The sequence below is a fragment of the Cavia porcellus genome, unplaced genomic scaffold (genome assembly GCF_034190915.1).
Source record: "Cavia porcellus strain 051 isolate PalLab524CR breed Dunkin Hartley unplaced genomic scaffold, mCavPor4.1 scaffold_25, whole genome shotgun sequence".
In the NCBI taxonomy this organism is placed as follows: Eukaryota; Metazoa; Chordata; class Mammalia; order Rodentia; family Caviidae; genus Cavia; species Cavia porcellus.
Window position 1 is genome coordinate 35,485,994 of NW_026947508.1, and position 23,060 is coordinate 35,509,053.

Here is a 23,060-nt window from a genome sequence, read left to right on the forward strand (position 1 = left end):
GGTGAGCTACTTTTAGAAGAAGCTATCCAATAATGGGATGGCCTAGACCCAACTCAGCCTGAGGCATGGGATCCAAGCACCACTTCTCTGGACCCACATTACACATTCTCACTGATTTCCTTGAGATTTGGATGGCATAAAAAGATACAGACACCATTAAGGGCTTGCTGTCTAGCTTTTCTCACAAAAGCCTGCCCTGTGTCCTCCAGGGTGTACCTTTGTCTTGGGATTTCCTTTTTTTGGCCCAAGCTCACTCTGAAGAACAAAATCTCCCCTCACACTTCACTTTTACTTTTCAAATAAACTTTGTCACAGCTAAACATAAATAAATAAAGATTAATCTGAGCAGTGAGAATTTTGGTATACATATGCTATTTTTTGTACTTTTCTATATTGTTTAATGTTCTCGAAATTTTAAAAAGTCTACTTAAATCAATCTCATAAGAATCAGACTTAAATCTTAATATGTTTAAGCAAAATTTCTTCCTGTCTCAACCTCTAGTGAGCATCTGATTAAATCAGAGCTCCATCTGCTGATTCAAAGTAAAATATTCTTTGAACTATTTTCTATATTTAGGCATATGTCAGGTTTTAGGGATAGATCTTTACATAGAAATGGTTTCTACCCTAAAAATTTCATTGTCTAGTCAGGGAGACAGCATTAAAGAAAAGCTTGCCCCTCTAAAAAAAACTTTGGTAATTTCTATAAAAGAAATAGTATCATGAAAGTCTATAATTATGGTACCATATTCAAGGGGAGTAGACATTGTTACTTCATGGTAATGCATTTATAGGTGCAGATATACACAAATATTGAGTACCTACTACACTGAATACATACTTTATTTCTAATTCTTATAACAGTTCTATATAGAAGCATTATTACTAGCTACTTTTACAAATGATTTAACTGAGTCATGATTAAACTCACACAAGTAGCAAGAATAATTCACATCCAATTCCAATTTAAAGCCTGTGTTAATTCCGTTACAGCAAAATCAGACTACTTTGACTCCAACCTTCCTCTATTTACTCTTTTATTTTTACTTTATACTACATTATATAACTTTTATTTTGAAGAGCGAACTCAGCTATAGGAACTTTAATATGCGTCATGGAACACTTCAAAGTTGTAGTGATTAATTTGTCAGCAAGTTCTAAAATTTGAGCAAGAGACAGTCACAACTCTATGTTGTTTATGGAGAGTTTAATGATGAAGTTGTCATTCTCGAACATCCACTAACATGCCTGGCAGAGGATAAATCAGAGTGAAGGAAATGATGATCCCTGCTGTCATGGAATTTACAGTCAGTTGGGCAGTCAGGCAAATAAAAACGTGTGCAACTTGTGATAATATAAAAGTGAGGAACACATCCATGTAAAGAAGGAAAAAATGGAAACAAAGCTTTTGTAAATAAGGATGAAGGGAGGGGAAGAGTGGGAAAAAATGAATCAAGATATGTACAGTTACAAATTTCCTAGGATGAATGGGAACATAATGTATACCTAAAAGGTACCAATAAACTTAATTTTAAGAAAAGGCCTAATTTAGCCTGGAGGCAGAAGGTCAGGGAAATTACACACACACACAGTTGTGTTTACTAGACTGCAAGTTGCAAAGTTCTCCAGAGAGCCCCAAGAGGATGCTGAGTTCTGGGGCCCCATTGTCCTGACGGGGCCGCTGAGACTTAACCGGTTTCTGACCGAGGGCAGAGAGCGCCAAAGTTATTATCCTACATTGTGGCTGAGAAGTTTTGGGCATTCGAACCCCCTACCCCGCTTCCATCCTGTCTTCCCCGGCAGCATCTTTTCGCCAGACACTGCCCTTGGTTGTGAACATCTCTGGTCGCATCAGTATGTAGGTGCCTGGTTTGGAGTTTTCCTATCCTTACGCCCTTAAAGCCGACGACTTCTCAGAGGTGACGCGCGGCCTGTTTCTGGATGGCGGAGCGGCAGGTGGGCTGGAGGAGACCGGGTGCCAGCCTGCTCTCCCGGCCTTAGTCTGCCGAAGCCTCGAAGCGGGCGCTGGGCGCGCGCCCTGGGTTATCCGCGCCTGGAGCGCGCCGATGGCCTGCGCTCGCTCCCGAGCTTCCTCGCGCCCGCGGCGGCCTGCTCCGCGCGCGCCGCCTCTCGCGGGTCCGCAGGCCAACCCCGTCGGCCCTCGCGGCGCGCGCACGGGACTGGCCCAGCTTCCCACTCGGGCCGGCAGGCTCGTGGGCTTGCTCGCCCCGCCCCTCAGTGCCGCCGCTGGGCGCTTGCGCGGGGCGTGTGGCCGTGGCCGGGGTCTCCGCTGCAGCCCGAGCTGCCGCCGCCGCCTCAGTCAGTCAGTCCCCAGCAATGGCGGAAGGAGGTGAGCGAGAAGACCTGCTCTCGCCGCCGCCCGTCTCTCCGGCCAAACGGCTGTGCTCTTGGCCCAGCCCGCAGGCTCACCTTCCGCGGGGTTCGCCAGGGACGGCCGGCGGAGGCGTGGGGGGCGTCGGCAGCAGCTGCCTGGCCTCTGGGGCCCGCCCCCACCTGCAGCCCGAGTCCTTGCTGGACTGCGCCGCCAAGACGGTGGCGGAAAAGTGGGCGTACGAGCGGGTGGAGGAGCGCTTCGAGCGGATACCGGAGCCCGTGCAGCGCCGCATCGTTTACTGGTCCTTCCCACGGAATGAGCGGGAGATCTGCATGTACTCCAGCTTCCAGTACCGGGGCGGCCCCGGCGCCGGCGCGACCGGCGGCGCCGCGGGGGCTTCGCCGGCTGAGGAGGGGCTGCCGCCACTCCCCGGGACCGCCGCTCCGGCTGCCGGCTCCGCCCCCGGGACCGCCGCGGCGGGGGCGTCCTCGGGGCTGGGCTCTGGGGCTGGCGCCGCGGGCGGCGGCGAGGGGCTGCCGTTCCGCCGGGGCATCCGTCTGCTGGACAGCGGCTCCGTAGAGAACGTGCTACAAGTCGGTAGGTGCTTCTCCAGCCCCTCTCTGGTCCCTGGCCTCTCTTCTGCAGGTGCCTCCTGTGCTCCAGCCTTGAGTTGGAGACGGCGGCTTTTTGCCCAACTCCAGCAATTCTGCCAGAGGACAAACAAGTCATATTAAAAAAAAAAAAAAAAAAAAAAAAAAAAAAAAAAAACTTTTCTCAACATTTCCGTTCAGGTCCACGACTGCTCTTTCTCCCGCTGGCTGTCTACCCCCCCCCCCGTTTCTTTTTGTTTGAAGAGCAAATAAATAGGTCTCCGACCTTTTGCTCTTCATTCTGTTTCTCACTTCAAAGGCAAATAGAATGAGATGTGTCTTTTTGGATCTAATAATTTTAGAAATGCATTTTTGTAATTTAAGTTTCTAGAGAGGATTGTTAGTCAATTTGGAGCAAGGCTTCTTGGAGTGTTTGAGGGACAGGCTGTCAGCCAATCTGTAGCCCTGGCAGATTGAATCTGGGTGTAATTAACTTTAACATGGGGGAAGAAAAGCAGCAGCAGCAACAAAATACTGTGCATTTCAGACAATTTTAATTGTCTGCTGTACAATTTTCCCCTCTAGACCAGTGATGCCCGAGAATCTAGGCTGCAGACTAACAATAACCGAAGATGGAAATGTGACAGCTTCTCTTCTGTACACCCCCACCCAAAGGAAAAAAAAAACCCTGCACAATCTGGAGTGGGGGTGGGGTCTGTCTTCCTTGTCAGGCTGGGGTAAATCAAAAGCTGGTCATGTTGGGTTTTTCAAATGCTTCTCATTTAACAAGGCTTCACATTTTCTTTTATTTTTCTTTTATTTTTGTTCGTGCAAAAATGGAAAATGGCTTTTCTTTTCCTCCTGCTCCAGAGCTTCTAGTCAGTTTGTTAATATTACTAAACGGATAAATAACGCATATCTAATTTGTGGAATGGTTAGAAATAAAGAAAAAAATGACATTGTTTAACATTGACTTGCTATGTAAAAAATTAGAATTATTTTTTTCTACTTGGATTATTATATTCTGAAGTACGCATTTATTATACTGTGTATACTTATATTTACTGAAGAAAATATTGATTTTTGAGCAGAGTTGGAAAGAGGTTGTTTCATAAGTACAGACACACCTATACAAACCCCAGTCATCTAGTTCTCATCTCTCCAGGTAACCCATACTTGAAATTCTTTTCCTTTGAAGAGTAGTACATTGCAGTGTTTTATACAGAGCAGTCTGCTTTTGGTTATTGAGAATCAGTAAAGCCTGTGTTTCTTATTAAAACAATAGCACACTAGTTTGTTTTACAAATATGAAATGTAAATGTATTCTATGCCAGAATACAGTGAGAGTGGATCGAGAAAGTTTTACTTATTTGAAAGTGGTTAATCTTTTGTGTGTTTGCATATGTTTTAGGAAGAATGACTTGAATAGACAGATAATTAAGGCATACAGCTTTACTATTGAAAACAAGAAAATGGATATATAAGTAATCTTTTTATGAGTTTAGATCATTACCTTTTAAGATTCTTTTAAAAATATTTTAAATTGAGTCAATTTAAGTGGTTACTTTATTGTAATAGGTGAATTTGAAAGAATTTTCAAATTTGAGGGGGCAAGTGAGAAGCATTTTTTAAAGCAATTAAAATGTCAAGTGCAAAATGAAGTCATATTTTATGGGTGATCCAGATCATGTTTAAATGTTTGGTTTTTTGTTTTTTGTTTTTTTGGTACCAAGGATCAAATTCATGATCTTGCGCTTGCCAGGCAGGTGCTTATGCCGCTGAACTAAATCCCCAGTCCCCAGGTTTTTTTTTTTTTTTTGTACCAGGGATTGAACTCACGACCTCTGAGAGTTTGCCAAGCAGGCACTTAAACCGCTGAGCTAAATCCCCAGCCCCTCTTTTTTTATAATATGATAGATGCTGTGTTTTTGGTGGTACTTATATGATATTCAGGGACCCTGAGAAAGACACATAACAACATTTTCTGATTCACTTTGAATGCCACAGATGAAGATAGGAAAATAGAAAAATTATCTTTGAGACAGTCTCTCTGTAGTCCAGGCTGGTCTTGACCTTACTATGATGTTGTCCAAGCTGGCCTTGCCCTTGAAGTGATCCTTCTACCTCTGCCTCCTATGTGTTAGGATAATATATATGAACCCTATTACACCTGATTTAGGAGAATGAATTAATTACTTTTAGGTTAACAGTATTTGAGAACCCATGATCTGTGTAATCTTTGTTTTTCTGATATTTAATTTATACTAGTAAGTGTGTAAGTTAAGGATATTTCATTCTGTATCATTTTGAATTCTGTATTTTAGTACAAATCACCTGGTTGATAAGTAAACTAGAGACTATTCTTCATCTTCTAAACTTAAAGTTGTATGGGACTTGAGTATATAAGATGGGTTTTTTAAAAAGTGCTGAGAGATGAGTGAGGAAGTGACTTCATGTAGCTGGATAGTAATCATGTTCTTCAGTTTATAACTCCAGTTCAAACTCAGTTTATTACTAACTGGTGGTAATTAACAATTCTAGCTGGGCATGGTGGTATATGCCTGTAATCCCAGCTCTTGGGAGGCTGAGGCAGGATTGCTCTGAGTTCACGGCCAACGTGGGCTACACAGTGAATTCAAGGCAAGCCTGAACTGCATAATGAGATCATGTCTCAAAAAAACCAAAAATAAACTGTTCTACATATTTCCTCACTGTTCTCAACCATGTTATATTATAACTCAAAATTGTAAAGTTCCTGAAGGCTGGTGCTGTAGAAAGGAAGGAAAGTTTGGGTATTTCTCTAACTTTCTTTTAAAGAAAAGATTCATAAACAATTTAAATTTTGTTTCCTTTGTCTTTTTGATACAGGGTTTCGCAGTGCAGTTCAGGTTGGCCTTGAGCTCACTTCATAGCCTAGGCTGGTCTCAAATTCGCAGGATCTTCCAGCCCCAGCCTCCTAAGTGCTGGGATTACAGGAGTGTGTCACCATGCCCAGCTAACAATTTTAGTTTTTTAAAAAGCAGCATAGCATAATTTTTTTTAACTTTTATTATCATAAAAAATTTCAAAACAAGATTACAGGAAAGTAACAATAATTAGTACATTGCATATTGTTGTTTTCAGAGTAGTTACTCAGGGTAGGAGATACAAGCGTGAGGTATTGTCCAAACAATATTAGCACAGTTTTCTTTTCAATGAAGTAAAGAAAGTAATAATATATCTAGTTTAGCTATCTTGTTTATATATCTACACATACATATTTTTTCCTTTTCTTTTCAAACAAAAATTTGAAGGAATATAAAAGCATAACCCTCCAGCTTTTACAAAGTATAGGTAGGCTAAATTGTGTAATTTCTGATTTATTTTCCATGTTGAATTGGTATTGGGAAATCAAGGGACAGATTTTGAATCAGTACTGTAGTACTATACTTAAAACATTCTTAAACCTAACCTGTTTAGGAGGTTGAAGCAGGGGGACTGCTAGTTGATGTCAGCCTATGTAGTTTACCAGATTCTCTCAAAAAACTTCCCACCTTGATATTAACAAGTGGGGGAACTGTAGATTTGTTATACTTCAGGTATACACTTCTTTTACATAACAGGACTTAAGTGGAAGTATTATGTTTTTTAAGAGAGGAAAATTGCAAAGTAATCTTTTTATAGATATATATATATTGAAGCTGCGTCCGTAGACTTAGTCTGATCAATTGCCATTATGAAGATAATAGTTTGGATATTTAAGCAATTGCATTTTTCACTTGCTTTAGAACTCAAGAAAATAACAGTAGTGTAAAACTGGTAAAACATTTTATTCAGGTGTCTGCAGATGGCATGAGAATATGGCTATACTTGATTAATAGTTTTAAGATTTGACTCTTTTGCTATCTACCATATTTTAATTTTTTATATTTGTTAAAACTTTTAAAAGGATGTTTATACCTTCTTAGGGAAATCAGAATTGATTAAAAGAAAATAACATTTTTCCCTGTTAAACACAGAAATATTCTATTTGGATATTTAGCTTTTTAAAAATTAGATAGAATCATGCAATGACCTGCTGTAACTTGTATAACCTAATTATGTAAGTATTCAGAAAATTTCAGATTCAGATATCTCCAACTAATCCCCTTATTTTTAGTTTATACATTTTCAAATAAGCACATCATTTGTCCTTGGATAGTCTTCAAGACTAGCTCCACAGTGCTATGTACTACCTTATGTGAGAGGTACAATTACAGGTTAACAGTGATAGTGAAAAGAGGTCTGTTTTAGGTTATCCATAACTTAAACATCGTAGTCCATAGTTATGTGTAATTATATACTATCAATAAACATCTGTGAAATTTGTGTGTATTTTAACGTTTGAAAAATACATTAGTGGGGCTGGGGATTTAGCTCAGCGGCATAAGCGTCTGCCTTGCAAGCAGGCAGTCGTGAGTTCGATCCCTGGTACCAATAAAAAGGAAAAAAACAAAAACAAAAATTAGAAAAAAAGAAAAATACATTAGTAAGAAAGATAACAGTTGTTGATTTCTTTCTTTCTTTTCGGTGTTTGACAAACACGGCCTCATAGTGCTAGGTAAATGCTAAACCATAAGGTATAGCTTCTAGTTATTGACTTTTATGTGCAGCTTGTTTTCACCTGTATTATTTGGGGGAAACGAAAGATAATTGACATCTCAAATGTACTATACCAGCCTGTGTAAAATTGAATAGATAAAATCATAATAAAACTTCATGTGGGGAAAAAAATTACCTAATTTGCATTTAAGGGCTGGAGTGTAGCTCAGTGGTAGACTGCCTATCAAGCAGGTAGCCCTGTGTTCAGTCTGCAGCAGAATACAAACACATACATACACACACAAATTTTCAGTATAATGATATTTAATCACAGAAGTTAGCTATATTCTTTTAAGAGTTAAGTTGTAAGACTTTTTAGAGTATAAGTTTATTAAGTCTTAAATCATCTTGGCTTTTTTAAACAATGAATTTTCTCTTCTCTACACCAACATACTATGTACTATCTTAATGTTCAGTAAGTGTCGAATGAGTGAATATTAATCATGGACCTCTCGGTGTTGTAAAACTGAAGGGCCTGAGTATTTGTGTGCCCCTACGTTCTAGCACTTGGGAGGCTGACATGAAATGATCATTTTAGCTCAGGAATTTGAGGTCACCCTAGATAAAACAGTGAGAATACTCTTAAAAAATAAAACAGCTGAAGAGAGTATAAAGACAAGGTTGAGTTTTTGAATTATGCAGTAGAAGATACGGGAAAAACTGCAGACTTGGGCATGTAATATACTGATAGCATTAAGTAGTATGAGTGTTACAGGACCATCTTTTCTGGGAAGAGTGATGGTTTATCGTTTTATTCAAATATAAGAAATGTGTACTAATCCTTACAAAAGTAAGCTTCTTGAGAATTGATTTTAGAATTTTAAAGGTAAGGGATAATTTAAAGATAGTGGATTTTGGTTGTCTGTAGGAATTTTTAAAATTAATATTAAAATGTGAGTATAAAGTCTAAATTTTAAAATGAAAAGGCTGAAAATTTAGCCTTAGGAAACAAGTCATTTGTCTTGTTTCAAGAATGGCTATGAAAAATCAAGGCATTAATTGTCAGTATCTATTAAAGTGAAAGTTATATGAATATTTACCTGTGTTAAATATGGAACTGTACACCAAAATGTCAGTTAATGTTTGATATTAGAAGTAGACAATAATTCAGGACTATGAATATTGTTTGGTAATAAAAATCTTTCCTAACATGGGCAGGATTTAACCCCTTAGCACTGCAAAAAAGTGAAACCAGAACACAAAAATAAATAGATATTAATTCATCCCAGATTACTTTTATGTGAATTTTCTACCTTATAATTTATTTAAATACTCATTTCTTTTTTCATATAGGCAGCATGCTTTTTGGCCAAGGTTAGCCTGTCATCGAGCTGGTAGGCTAAAAAAGTCATACTCATTTTAATGTTAATTTTAGCATCATGTGATCATATACTAAATTGTTCTGTGATACTTTTTTTGGGGATCGAACTCATGATCTTGCACTTGCCAGGCAGGAGCTCATGCTGCTGAATTAAATCCCTAGCCCCTTTCTGTGATACTTTTGATACTGATACATAGCTACTGATTAATTCTTGATTTTCATGTAATTGTTCTCTCCTTTAAGTTAGATGATGTGATTTGCCCTGAATGAGCTAGCTAAATAGTATTCATATGTTACTGTTATATACCCCTTTTATGTAGTATCTGGGTAGTATGGACATATTTCATAGATGATTTGTATGTTACTGAAGACTAGAAGATATGCCAATGTTTTGTGGCTTAATTTGCAGTTCTTTCTGATTTTTTAAAAAAAAATTACATAGATAAGAGAAAATTGCCCTTGAAACTTATTAAGTAGTTCTTGATTATTTATTAAATTAACATTTAGTCTCTTATATAAGGCCTAGTAAATAATTGTTCCTTGTTTTTTGGTGGAAGTATTTCTAAAATATTTTATATTTTCCTCTCAGAGTATAAACCTAGGTTGAACACCAAAACCTAAGCTTTTAAGGACTGCATTATGTTGCCATCTTTTTGTAGGTGAGAGATAATCAATTGAGTAGATATTTGATACTAAGAGTCTCTGAAACCTGTTTTTGAAAAGTTTTATATATATATGGTTTTTGGTTGTTTGCTTTTTTCTCTTTATAGTGATGTGATAAGTGGGGTCCTCGGGGCAGAGTAGTATTGTTACTTTCTTAAATACTAGACTGTTGCTGGATGTGTTGGCACGTGGCTGTAATTTCAATGCTTGGGAGGCTCAGGCAGGAAGATCGCAGTGAGTTGGAGGCCAGCCTGGAGTCCAAGGTGAGACCCTGTCTCAAAAAGAAAAAAACAAAAAGATTGTTGAGGTAAAAGATGAAGTAACCTATTTCTTAGTGGTTTTCTTGTTTTAAGAACAGTTGTTTGAGGGGTTGGGGATGTAGCCTAGAGGTAGGGAATTTACCTAGAAGATCCCCAGCACTGAAAACAACAACCACCACCACTACCACAAAATTATCTGGGCTGAACAATGTGGTGCATGCCTGTAGTTTCAGCTACTCCAGAGGCTGAGGTAAGAGGATTGTTTGAACTGAGGAACCTGAGACCAGCCTGGGCAACAAAAGAGGACCCAGGTTTAAAAACCAAAAACAAGGAATGTAGCTCAGCAGCGTAAGTACCTGCCTGACAATCACAAGGTTGTGAGTTCAATCCCCGGTACCAAAAATCAAAACAAAACATACATAAAAAACCAGTTGTCTGGTTATCATCTAGTCCTTAGAGAAGTGCAAATTGAAGCCAAAGGAAGTACCTGTACCACACACCTACCAGATTGGTTGAAAATAAAAAGATTGACAGTACCAAGTACTGAAAAGATGTGGAGCAACTGAAACTCTTATACATTACTGGTAGAAATACAAAGTAGTATAGCCACTTTTGGTGGAGCAGGATGGGGTACTAGGAATTGAACTCAGGACTTCAGGCTTGCCACGTGGGTGCTGCATCACTGAGCTAAATCCCCAACCCCAGAATAGCCACTTTGGAAAGTAATTTCTTATAGTCTTAATACTCTTAATCATAAAATTTAGTAATTCTATTTGTAGGTATTTTTCTAAGAGAAATGAAAACTCATGCTTGAATATATATAGCAGTAACTTATAATAGTCCCAAACTTCAAACAGCCCAAATGTCTGTCAAGTTGACAAATTAAAATATTGTGTATTCATGCAATAGAATACTGTTAGCAATAAAAAGAATTGATGGCCAACAGCATGGATAAATCCTAAAGGCATGCTAAATAAAAGAAGCCAGATATAAAAGACTACATGAATTCTATGTGTGTAAAATTCTAGAAAGACTAAAGCTATTGTGACAGAAAGTGGATTAGTGGCTGCTAGAGTAGAGGGGAAATGGCTTGAAGATGATGTGGATACATGATTATATTAATTAAAACTTAACAAACCATATGCTTCTATATGGTAAATTTTGTTAAATGTAAATTATTCTTCAAAAATTTCATTTTAAAGAAAAGAATTATAGATCTTTTTGTTGCATCTGTTGTGAGGATGAAGACTATTCTTAGCAATCAGACTTACATTACAGAAGTTGTTGACATTGCTCTGCAAGAATGCACAGTTTCTGTGAGGGACCTTCGAAGAACCCTATGGAAAGATTTCAGTCATATCAGTGTAGAAGTCAGTCTCTCCTTGGAAAGAAAAAAACAGAGGTGCAGTTGCCAAATGGTAGGGGAACAGAAAGAAACTAACTACTCTTCTGCTATCTGTAGACTGTATAGAACATGATCAAGAGTGTTTAAATGAGCTTCCATTACAGCAGGAGTTCTGTGTATGATCACTTACTCTTATTTAGGACAGTGAGTCTCATACTAAAACCTGGGTGAAAAATGTATTCACAGGGTTTGGATAAAGGGCTTGGATAAAGCCAAGCATTGCCTGTTCAGTTCCAAGCCCAGAAAGATGAGTTAATCCTTGAAGGAAGCAACACTGAACTTGTTTCAAATGCAGCTGCTTTAATTTAGCAAGCCACACAGTTAGAAACAAGGATATCAGGGTTGGGGTTATAGCTCACTAATAGAGCATTTGTGTAGTATTCAGGAGGCCCTGTGTTTAATTTCCAGCACCAAAAAGCAAAGCAAAGCAAAACAAAACATAAAAGAACAAGATGAAACATGACCCCAAGGCTATCAGAAAAATTTTAAATGATGTGTATGTCTCTGAAAAAGGAATGTTTCAGTAGGATGGTGAATAAGATTGATCAGTTGTCTGTCTATAGAAACAAGATCTTGAATTATAAAAGTAGTTTGTGACATTTTAATGAAACAATAAGAGACCTGTATTGGCTTGGAGAAAAAAAAAAAGAAGTGTGGATTTAAGTCCTGGCTTTAGATAGTACCCAGCATTCACCCCAAATTAGGTCAGAATTGATTTGAAAATTAGGCTAAATTTTAGAATTCTAAAAAAGCTCTCAGTTTTATGTGTTGCAAGTTTGAGAAACAATACTCTTAAAAAGTAATTCTCTTTATTAGTGTTAGCATGTTTTTAAATTTTTATTAATATGTATTTCAGTACATAGTGATTACATTCATTGTGGGGAGTTGGTACATGTATATAGTACACCTTAAATCCTTTTTTAACTTCTTTCCCTCTGTTCATCTCTTGATCCTCTTCCCTTTTGCAAAAGATCTATTGTCCAGTGTCCTACTATTTTTATTGTTAACAAGACATTCTGTGTTTTTTTTTTATAGTACAAATGCTATGAGTCATGTCTTTCTTTTCTGTTTATTCTGTTTTTGCCTATTGAGGTTTACTGATGATCTCAAGGAGAATTACTCTTAAAGAATGTTTCTCTATGTATTTTGGAGAGTTTTATTCTAAAATATTTAAATTGTTATTGTTAACCATCATCAAAAGACACTTGTATTAATATAATGCCAAGCCATATTTCCTTGTTTGTTCATTTATTTTTATTTATAAAACTTAATGTTTTGGGGGGCGGGAGACAAAAAAAAACTTAATGTTTTAAAATGTTATATGCAAAATAGAACTTAATTTCTATGAGTATACAGTTTAGTATAGGATGCAGTATAAAATAGCATATCGTGTTACTTCTTTTTTTTTTTTTTTGTCTTTTTCTTTTTTATCGGTACCGGGAATCGAACTCATGACTGCCTACTTGCAAGGCAGGTGCTTATGCTGCTGAGCTAAACCCTCAGCCCCTGAGCTAAACCCCCAGTCCCTGTGTTACTTCTAATAGAAGTGGTTTCTATGAAGGAAAAGAGTTTGAACTGATTTACTGAGGAAATGAGAACAACTATTTTATTAGTCTATTTCAATAGAATTCTAATTAATAGAAATGATAAAATTATGTGTAATGTTGCAATAAAGATTGAGAACACTTCTATTACAAGTTAGACTAACCTTTCATGAGATTCCTTTTTTTTTTTTATCAGTACCAGGGATCAAACTCATGACTGCCTGCTTGCAAGGCAGGCGCTTATGCCGCTGAGCTAAATCCCCAGCCCCATGAGATTCCTTCTGCATTAATATATTCATCATTGATTCAAAGGAATAATATAATTATAATAAAAATTGATAAGTAGGAAGAATACAAAAATATTATCAAATACTAATCCTTTTTTCTCAGAATAAACTTTACAGATCTCTGGTTCCATAATAGCTTTGTTATCTTCAGATAATTCCTTTATTTAAAAAATTGTTGCTTCTTTTAGGTACAAATATATGATAGCGCTAATCAGTAAAATGGCTTTTTGTCCATTCATTATCTTGTATGCCATGACATGTATTATGTCTTTGAAACCCATCGCGATAATTACATTTTTTTCTCTTAGTCATTTATGGTTTTATTGAATGGAAGCCTCTAGCATTAATGGGTTCATGAAAAGCCAGCCTATTCTTTTTTACTTAAATCTAACAACATTTGATAAACTGGCATACCAGGCAAGTGTCACAAAATTCATCAGTATAATTAGTGATAGAAAATTCTTCCTCACATTATGGCTTCCTGTTGCAAAAAAACTCTTAATCTTGCTAATCTTTTCTTTCACTCAATATTATATTGTATTCTTTAGTATCTCGTATACTGTATTTGTGTATGTCTACCATGTATGTGCATGCAATTTTGGCTGCTTACGCTGTCTGTTTCTAAACTGTAAATGGACAGAATGATGGTACCTATATTATAGGCTGTTTTGAAGATTAGTTAATATGTAAAACATTTAGTATGAGGCTTAGCACATTTTGAATGCCTATGTAGGTATTCACTACATAAGTATATCCTTTACTAAAATTCTTGCGAGTATTCTATATTTGTTATCTTCCGGTGTTTGACTTATGTTGTCACTAAATTAAAATTGATCTGTTTAAATACCAGTGACCTTATGATTGCCAAACACAAAATCCTTTTTCCAGTCCTCATTCTTCGTGATCTCTATAGAATTTCTTTCTTTCTTTCTTTTTCTTTCTTTTTTTTTTTTTTTTTTTTTTGGTCTTTTTCGTTTTTATTGGTATCAGGGGTCAAACTCATGACTGCCTGCTTGCAAGGCAGGCGCTTATGCCACTGAGCTAAATCCCCAGACCCCTCTATAGAATTTCTTATAATCCATCTGCACCTTCCTTTTGAAATGCTCCTTCCTAGATTTTTGTTTTACTTCTCCATTCTGGTTTTTTCCCCTACTTTTCTTCTGTATTCTTATCCCACAAAGGTCAAATGTACGTTCTTGCCTCATATCTTCTAATGTAGCAGCTTAATTTATTTTTACAACTTCAGTCATTGTTTTATGAAATAAGATAGTATGTTATATACTTCAGTAGCCATAAAACTTGTTAAGAGCAGCTGTACTTTCATTTTCAAATGAAATCTTACATGGAATTCAGTTCTTGAGGCAGATAAAATATGAGCTGCTTTAGGGGTTGGGATAGAGCCCAGAACTCCATCAACTTGGCCAGTGACTTTCTTTAAAACTCTGAAACACTTCCAAATAATCTTAATGTTGATATTTGAAGACGAGATTAGTGTCTTAGTTTTGTCATCTGTAAAAGTGTCAGGATTTTTGTGAGAGTCTAGGTAAGCTAGTATCTGTGAAACTATAAATGTCACTGTACAAATTAAATGACTTAAGTCTGCATCATTGGCTGTTCCTCTGGAATTCAAGATAAACATATCTTTGCCTAGTAGATTATTTCTAAATGAATACCATGTTAGTCACTCACTATCAACATCAATAAGAGTTTTATGGTGGGTAAACTTGATTGTGTCAACTTGATTGAGTTGGGAGCTATAGAGGGAATTGGTGGAGTACATTTTGGGTCATGAAGGCATGACCTTGTGGTCTGTATCTGATCCCTTGCTCCTTCCCCTTTGTCACTGTTCCCCTGCTGTGCTTCCCAGCCTCCACTAACTAAACGATTGTGTTTCTACATGCCCTTCTGCCATGAAATTTTTGCCTTAGAGCCAGCCAACTGTGAGCTGAGTCCCAATGAGTTGAATTAAACCTCTTCTTCCTTTAAATAGTGGGTCTTAAATCTTAGTTCTGCCTTCTAGTTGTGTAACCTTGAACAAGTAACCTGTCTGTCTTTCCCTGTCTGTAAAATAGGGACACAGTACCGTGTCAGAATGGTCACATGATTGTTAAATGAGATACTATATGTGAAGGAAGCTTAGAATTTCCTGGCTGTTCTAGGTTATTGTGAATTTTCTTTTTTACCACTTCCTTGCCTCTTAAAACATGTATTCTGAAAGGCTGTTTCCTCATTTATTTGGTTAAAATTGAAATTCCCTTCCACTAAAGTCCTGTGCATTATTTAGCAGTTGTTTATTGTGCCAGTGTGTCAAGCTCTGTCTAGCCATTGAATGTTGTAGCAGTGAACAAAACTTGAGTTTTTGCTTTCATGGAGTATACATTTTAGTGAGGCAATATAAATCAATTCAATTCACATTTCTTAAGCTTATTATTATATGTAAGTCATTGTACTAAGTAATATGGAACAGTAATTGCCAAGCATTTAAACATTGGGAAATTACTTAAAAAAATACAGATTCTTGAGCCCCACTCCAAGCTTAGTTAACTAAAATTTAAAATTTCAAGGGTGGAGCCCCGGGATCTGCATTTTACTTGAGCTTCTCAAGTGACTCTGTAAAGCATCAGGGATTGGAAGTCACTATTATGAAAGTTATACAAGCAATATGTTCTCATTTCATTTTAACAAAAATGTTCTGAAAGTCCATTACAAGGATTGGAGTGTAGTGACAGAATATTTGCCCAGCATTCATGCTTTTTTTTTCTTTTTTTTAGTCTTTTTGAGACTGAGTTTCATTAAGGCTGTCCTTGAATTTACTTTATAGCTCAGGCTGGCCTTGATCTTGCATTAATCCTCCTGCCTCAGCCTCCCAGCTGCTGGAATTACAGGCATGTACACCATGCTGAGCCTCAGAAGTCCAATTTTTTGAGTTCTTGATATATTCTATATAATTCTTTGTCCCAGAAGTAGCTGTAAAATTTTCACATTCTGTTAGTTGTCTCTTCACTCTGTTCTGCATTGCTGTGCAATTTTTTAATTTAATAAAATCTCATTTGTAGATTCTTGATGTTATTTTTGTGCAGTTAGGCTCTGTTCAGAAAGTCTTTGTCTGCTAGGCCCGTGTCTTCAAGAGTGTACCTATTTTTTTTTTAAATTTTATTTAAGGAGAAAAGGAAAAAAAAAACAGAAAAAGGGTACAAGTTATAAAGAATTTCAGAAAAAATAAACAGTAAGAAATCACTAGTTGATAGATTACATATTGTCATCTTAGAAATAGTTGTTCAAGTTACAAAATTAAAGCAGATAAAGTGGACATTGAAACAGTGAGACTGCAAACAGTTCTGTTCAGTGATCCAACAAAACTCAGTAATATGGTTATCTATCTTATACACTTAAATATACATGCAATTATATCCTTTAGAGCACTTTCTTTTCTTCTCTTTTGTACAATGACTATTACACATTTTGGGTTTTACTACTCCCACAGTTCTTATTACTTTAAGAGTTGGCCTATTTTATCTTCCAGCAGATTGTTTCTGTTTTAATATTTAGATCTTTTATAGTTTAGTACTTGATGAGAGATACAGATTAGATTTAATCAGCATATATGTAATACGTGTGCTGTTTTTATAACTGTGGTTTTATAATATAACTTGAGTCTTGAATTGTGATTCCTCTTGTTTTGCTCTTGATATCCAGAATTTCTTTTGTTATTCTGGGTGTCTTTTGGTTCCATATTACTTTTAATACTGTTTTCTGTAGTTCTGTGAGGAATGCTGTTGGTATTTTGATTGGGATTGTCTTAAATCTATGTATCAATTTTGACAATGTGGCCAATATTTGTTCTGCCTTTCCAGAAATGGGCTCTTTCCATTTTCTGATGTCCCCTTCAGTCTCCTTTTTCAGAGTACTGTAATTTTCTTTGTAGAGGTCTTTTACTTTCTCAGTTAGGTTAATTCCTAAGTATTTAATTTTTCTTGAAGCTATTATAAATGGCATTATTTTCCTAATTTCTTTCTTGGTGGGTTCATTATCAGTGTACAGGAATGCTATTTTTCTACTTTGATTTTGTATCCGGCTAAATTGCTGAATTTGGTTATTCAGTAAATCATTTGGTGGTGCTTTTTGGATCTTCTATGTAAAGGATCATGTAATCTGCAAATAATGATAACTTCTTCCTTTCTTATGTGTATCTCTTTTATTCGGTACGTATTTCCTGTTCTTGCCTAATTGTGCTAATGTTTCAGGCACTATATTGAACAAGAATGATAGTACTGGATATCCTTATATTGCTCCTAGCTTTTAGAAGAAAGCTTTCAGCTTTTTCCAGTTATTGTGATGTTGGCTGTAGGTTTGTCATAAATGAATTTTATTAGATTTAGATGAAGTCTTTCTGTACCTTTTATCTTCAAGGTTTTTGTCACAAATAGATATTCGATTGTCAGAGACTTTTTCTGCATCTACTTATACAATCATGATTTTTGTCCTTGTTTCTGTTTTTTGTGATGTATTATATTTATTGATTTGCATATGTTGAACCACCTTTCCATCCCTGAGATGAAGCCTATTTGGTCATGATATATGATATTTTTGATGATTTGTTGCTTTTTTTCCAGTAGTTTGTTGAGGATTTTTTGGATCTCTGTTCATTGAAGAGATCGACCTGAAGTTTTCCTTTTAGAATATGTGCTGTCAAAGCAAATACGAGGTTTTTTTTTGTTTTTTTTTTTTTTTTTGGTTGAGTCTTTGGTTTTCGAATCAGGGTAGTGTTAGCTTCCACAGATGACTTTGGAAGTGCTCATTCAATTTTGATCTTATTAGAGTTGAAGAAGTATTGGCATTATTAGATTATCACTGAAATCAGTGGTGATTTCCATTGAATCCTAGGCTTTTCTTAGTAGGCTATTTATTATTGCCTCAATTTTATTGCCTGTTACTAAATTTCTCAGGAATTTCATATTTTCTTGGTTCAGTTTTGGTAATCTTTATATGTCTAAGAATCTATTTCTTTTGGATTCTCCAATTTATTAGAGTATAGGTTTTTGAAGTAGTTACTAATAATGGTTCAGGAATTTATCAGCATCCATTATCATTTTTCCTTTTTAGTTTCTTTTTTAAAAAATTTTATTTTAGAGAGAATAAAGAGGTCTTTTAACAAAACAGAACAAAACCGGCCAAAATAAGACAGTACAAGTGACACAGGATTTCAAAACAAGGCAATAGGAAATCAACAATGGTCATCATAATGCCTCTTGTTTTCTTCAAAACAGCTGCCCATACCTTCAGACACAGTAAAACCAAACAAAACAGAAACAGAATAGAACCAATAAAAACAAAACAATGAATGCAATACAAGACTTCAAAATAAGACAATAAATTAAAAAAATTCAAAATGGCTACCATAATATATCTTGCTATTTTTGAAATAGCTGGCCATGCCATCAGATACAACAAAATCAAGATACAATCAGATACAACAAAATCAAACAGAATAAAACCCAGCCAAACAAAACACAACATTCTCAGTTATAATCTTTTGTTTTAGGACTGCTTTTGTTGTATCCCATAAGTTCTAGTATGTTGTATTGTTATCATTTGATTCTAGGAAGTAGAATTCTTTGTCATAGCTTTCTTGCTTCAGATAGCCATACTTGGTTAGCTGAACTTTTGTCAAACCTGTGTTTCAGTTTGACTGCCTATTCTTCATCCTGCTACTGCTTCTTTCCTTTCCAGGCATGGATCCCTAATAAATACCTTAGATACTGAACTCCACCTTGTCCACTTTCAGAAAAATCAACCTGTGGTATTTTGTTTCAGGATAGCTTGTGGAGGAGTACACAGCTGTTAGCTGCTATCAGCTGGCTCTTTAGACAGATAGACAACTAGTCTTAAGGGAAGTATTTGGGCAGTGCATTCTTGTAACTTTACATTTAGTAAGTTCACACCATGTGGGATAGCTCCAGAATTCTGTTTACATTTTCTGGGGGGAAATTACGAGAGTAAGATTAGTAAGGAAATTACAATCTCTGCTTACTGCAGCTGGTCTCCATAACACAGTTGATGCTGTCTGTCTCTTCCCATTTCAGTTCTAAATTCTCTTTTTTTTTTTATACCAGGAATTGAACCTGGACCTTGTGCTTGCCAGACAAGTGCTTGTGTCACTGAGCTATATTCCTAGCCAGTTCTAAATTATTGGCCAGATTCGCTGCTGGTCGGTGATTTATCTGAGGGGAGAGTATAATCATATTCATCATGGACTTTGAGTGTTCTTACCATGTCTTTTTGCAGTACTAGGCCATAAAATTGTCAGTATTAGGGGAGTACTAAAAAATGTCCCATTGATAACCTAGATGCTAAATATCACCTACATCCTGATGTTATTCTTTTTTTCATAAATACATATGCTTAGTTTCATAAATACTGTCTACATATTATGTGACATTAAAATCAGGTCTATTATGTAGGTTTTAAAGATAAAATATAGTAGTTTAATTTTCTTTATTAGTGTTTTTATACAGATTTTTACTTAATGTTTTGCCCCTTGCAAATCAAATATTAATATAGCATCAGACTAATTAGCAACAAGGTACTCAGCTGAACTCTTATGTTGCTATATTTTGAGAAGTTTTATTTATATCTTTAGTAGTGAGTGGTTTTCCATTATGTTTTCTCTATTACGTGTTTGCTTTGAAAGTAGGAGGAACCATTGAGAAATTGAATTTTATCTGGCTTCAGTTTCATAACTATATAATATAAATTTCATCTAACAAAGCATAGAAGCAAATTAGCATTGCTGAAGGGTTTTATTAAGGGAGCTATTGTTCCTACTTTGAACTCAAGGCTGCTTAATATGGCCCAAGGATGGCCATTCCTCAAAAGATTATATTCTAGAATAAGGGGCTCTTAAACTGGCTTTACTCCTAATAACTTTATGAGATATACTTCATATACTATACTACTCACCCATTTAAAGTTTACATTTTGTTGGTTTTTAGTATTTTCACAAATATGGATAGCCATTATCACAGCCTATTTTAGAACAAACAAAAAAACCCAAAAAACAAAATCTTTTTGCCATCATTCTCCAGTCCTTTCCCTGCTAGTCCTAAGCAACTACTAATATACTTTCGGTCTCTGTAGTTCTGAATGTTTCATATAAATGGAATCATAATATGTAGTCTTATGACTGGTGTCTTTAACTTTATCATAATGCTTTCAAGGTTCATCTCTGCTACAGTATGTGTCACTACTTAATTCCTTCTTATTGGAGAGTAATACTCCATTACATGATTATAATATGTTTTATTTATTCATTCAGTAGTTATTTCCTTTTAGTTATCATAGACAGTGCTGCTATGAACACTTGTATACATGCTTTTATGTGAATACATGTTTAATTTCTCTTGGGTATATATAGGATTGTACTCTGTGATTAACACTGAGAGACTGCCGAACTGTTTCCCAGCGTGGCTGCACAATCCCACTAGCAATGTGTGAAAATTCTTGTTTTCCACAATTTGCTGACAGTTATCATCTGTCTTGCTGTGTGTGAGAGGAGTTATTTCTCATTATGATTGATTTTTTTTTCTTTTTTGGTCTTTCTCCTTTTTATCGGTACCGCAGGCACTTATGCTGCTGAACTAAATCCCCAGCCCCCATTATGATTGATTTTGATCTGCGTTTCTTGAATAGTGATACTGAACACCTGTTCATGCCTTTTTTTTTTTTTGTCATTCATGTATCTTCTTTGGAGCAGTACCTATTCAGACCCTTTGCTGATTTTTAATTTGGGTTGCCTTTTTACTGTTGAAATATAAGAATTCTTTTGGATACAAATCCCTTATGAAATACATAGTTTGCAAGTAAATTCTCTCAATTTTGAGTTTTCACTTTAGTGATAAAGTCCTTTGAGGTACAAAAGTTTTAAATTTTGATGAAGTGCAAGTCATCTATTTTGTTGTTGTTGTTACATGTGTGCTTGTGTTTTGTACTGTGAATTGAATCCAGGACTATTTATTTATTATAGTACCTTAATTTTGAGACAGAGTCTCAGTCTTCTTTGTTTAATGGCATAGCTAAGAAACCCATTGCGTAACTGAAGATCAAGATTTGCTCCTATGTATTCTCCTAAGAATTTTATACTTTCAGCCCTTATCTTTAAGTCTGTGTTCTATTTTGACTTGATTTTTGTGATCTCAGCAAGGAAGGACTTCATTTTCTTTTGCGTGTGGATTCCCTAGTTGTCCCTGCATTATTTTTCATTGAATATCTTGATAGCATCCTTGTTAAAAATCAAGTGACTGTAGATGGGTCTCTTTCTGGACTCTAAATTCTATCCATTGTTCTATGTATTTCTGTCTTTATGCCAGTACCATGCTGTTTTGACTATTGTTACTCTTTAGCAAGTTTTAAAATTGCTAAATGTTGGAAGAATCTTTCAGCCATGTTCTTTTTCTTTCAAGATTGTTTTGGCTATTCAGATTCCCTTGAGTTTTTGTGAATTTCAGAGTCAGTGTGTCAGTATTTTTGCAGAAAGGCCAGCTGGGATTTTGATAGAGATTTGAATCAATAGATCAATTTGGGAATATTGTCATTTCTTATTTTTCTCTAACAAAACTGCTGTAACAACTTACTACAAACTTAGTGACTTAAAACAATACACATTTTACTCACAATGGGAGGGATCCAACCTAGGGCCTCATACATACCAAGCAAGGATTCTTTTACCTAGGTATTTCCCCAATCTAAAGCCACAAAAATTTAATATACACTTAGCAGATTAGTAAGGCACAATTTTTAGTGTATCTGTAGATGATGAACATGTAGGCCAGCAAACTGAGCGTCTCACCATAGTTATGGGTGATGCGGCTTGTAGCCTAGATGGACTAAAAAAGGGAAAGAAGGAAGTGTGCCAGTTTTGAAGAACTCTGGTCTTGAGTAGATGCATCCTTTGTCATCATTGCCTTTGATCATCACTCTCTAGGTCTCCAGTTTCTTCAGTCTTCCAGTACAGAGTCACACTGTGGATTCTCTAGTGAGCTTCAAGGCCTTGAACCTTGGACTTAATTGCATTTAGTTTTGTATGACTTATCCCTCTTATTATTCTGTGGCTTCCATTTTCTTGGGCTTAGCAGCTACTGGATCCTTCACCTCTTAAGACCACAGATGACTGCTGCAGATTCTCTTATATTTCTGGTGGCCAGGGTCTTTCTGTGCTAAAATCAAATTGTAGGGAAAGCTGTAGTTCCATAAAGAGCTTCTTAGGGAGAATCCTTTTCTAAGGATTTTTTTCAGCTCTAAAAGCCACTTGCTTTCTTTGGCCCATAACACCTTTTCCCTTTTCGGATCCTATCACTCCAACCTCTTCTTCCATTGTCACAATTTCATTCTTTTGACATTAAGCTTCTTGCCTTCCACTTACAGAGATGCTGTGATTACATTTGGCCCAGTCAAAAAAGCTGGGATAGTTTCCATATCTAAAGAACTTTAATGACATCTGCAGAGTCCCTTTTGTCAGGTTGTAAAGATTAGCACATGGGCATATGTGGAGGGGTATTATTCTGCCTAAAACACTACCTTCATCCCCTCTTGGGGATTGAACTCTTGCAAGCATTCTACCCATGAGCTGCGTACTCAGCCCCTTCACTGCATTATCTTAATATCTGGTCTCCTGATCAATGAACAGAGGATGTTTCCCCATTTATTTAGTTCTTTGAGTTTTCTCAAGATTTGATCTATTTATCTTTAGTACAAGTGTTGGTTGAATTTATACCAAGTATTTTATTATTTTTCATGCACTTGTTTCCATAATTTCATTTTGGATTGTTCTTTGGTAGTATATATAAATACAGTTGATTTTTAGATGTTGATCTTGTACCTCAGCTCACTTATTATTCAAATGAAGTAATTTTTTTTAATCTTCTTTTCCAATCTGGAACTTTTGCTGCTTATCAAGTTACAAAACTCAGCATTGTTTGTGGCATAGAATACATTGGACTAAGAGACAGTTATGCTTGTATTTCAAAATGCTTTTTAATG

At 36.3% G+C, this 23,060-nt stretch overlaps 1 protein-coding gene across 1 annotated transcript in view; it reads left to right on the forward strand.

The window, feature by feature from the left end:
* The first annotated feature begins 2,202 nt into the window (after nucleotides 1-2,202).
* The window catches only part of Zswim5 (zinc finger SWIM-type containing 5), a 180,916-nt gene continuing 160,058 nt past the window's right edge, over nucleotides 2,203-23,060 (forward strand). The window contains exon 1 of the mRNA XM_063236236.1: nucleotides 2,203-2,932. Within this exon, the coding sequence (XP_063092306.1) occupies nucleotides 2,338-2,932 (595 nt within the window). The 5' untranslated portion in view covers nucleotides 2,203-2,337. The remainder of the gene's footprint in view (nucleotides 2,933-23,060) is intronic.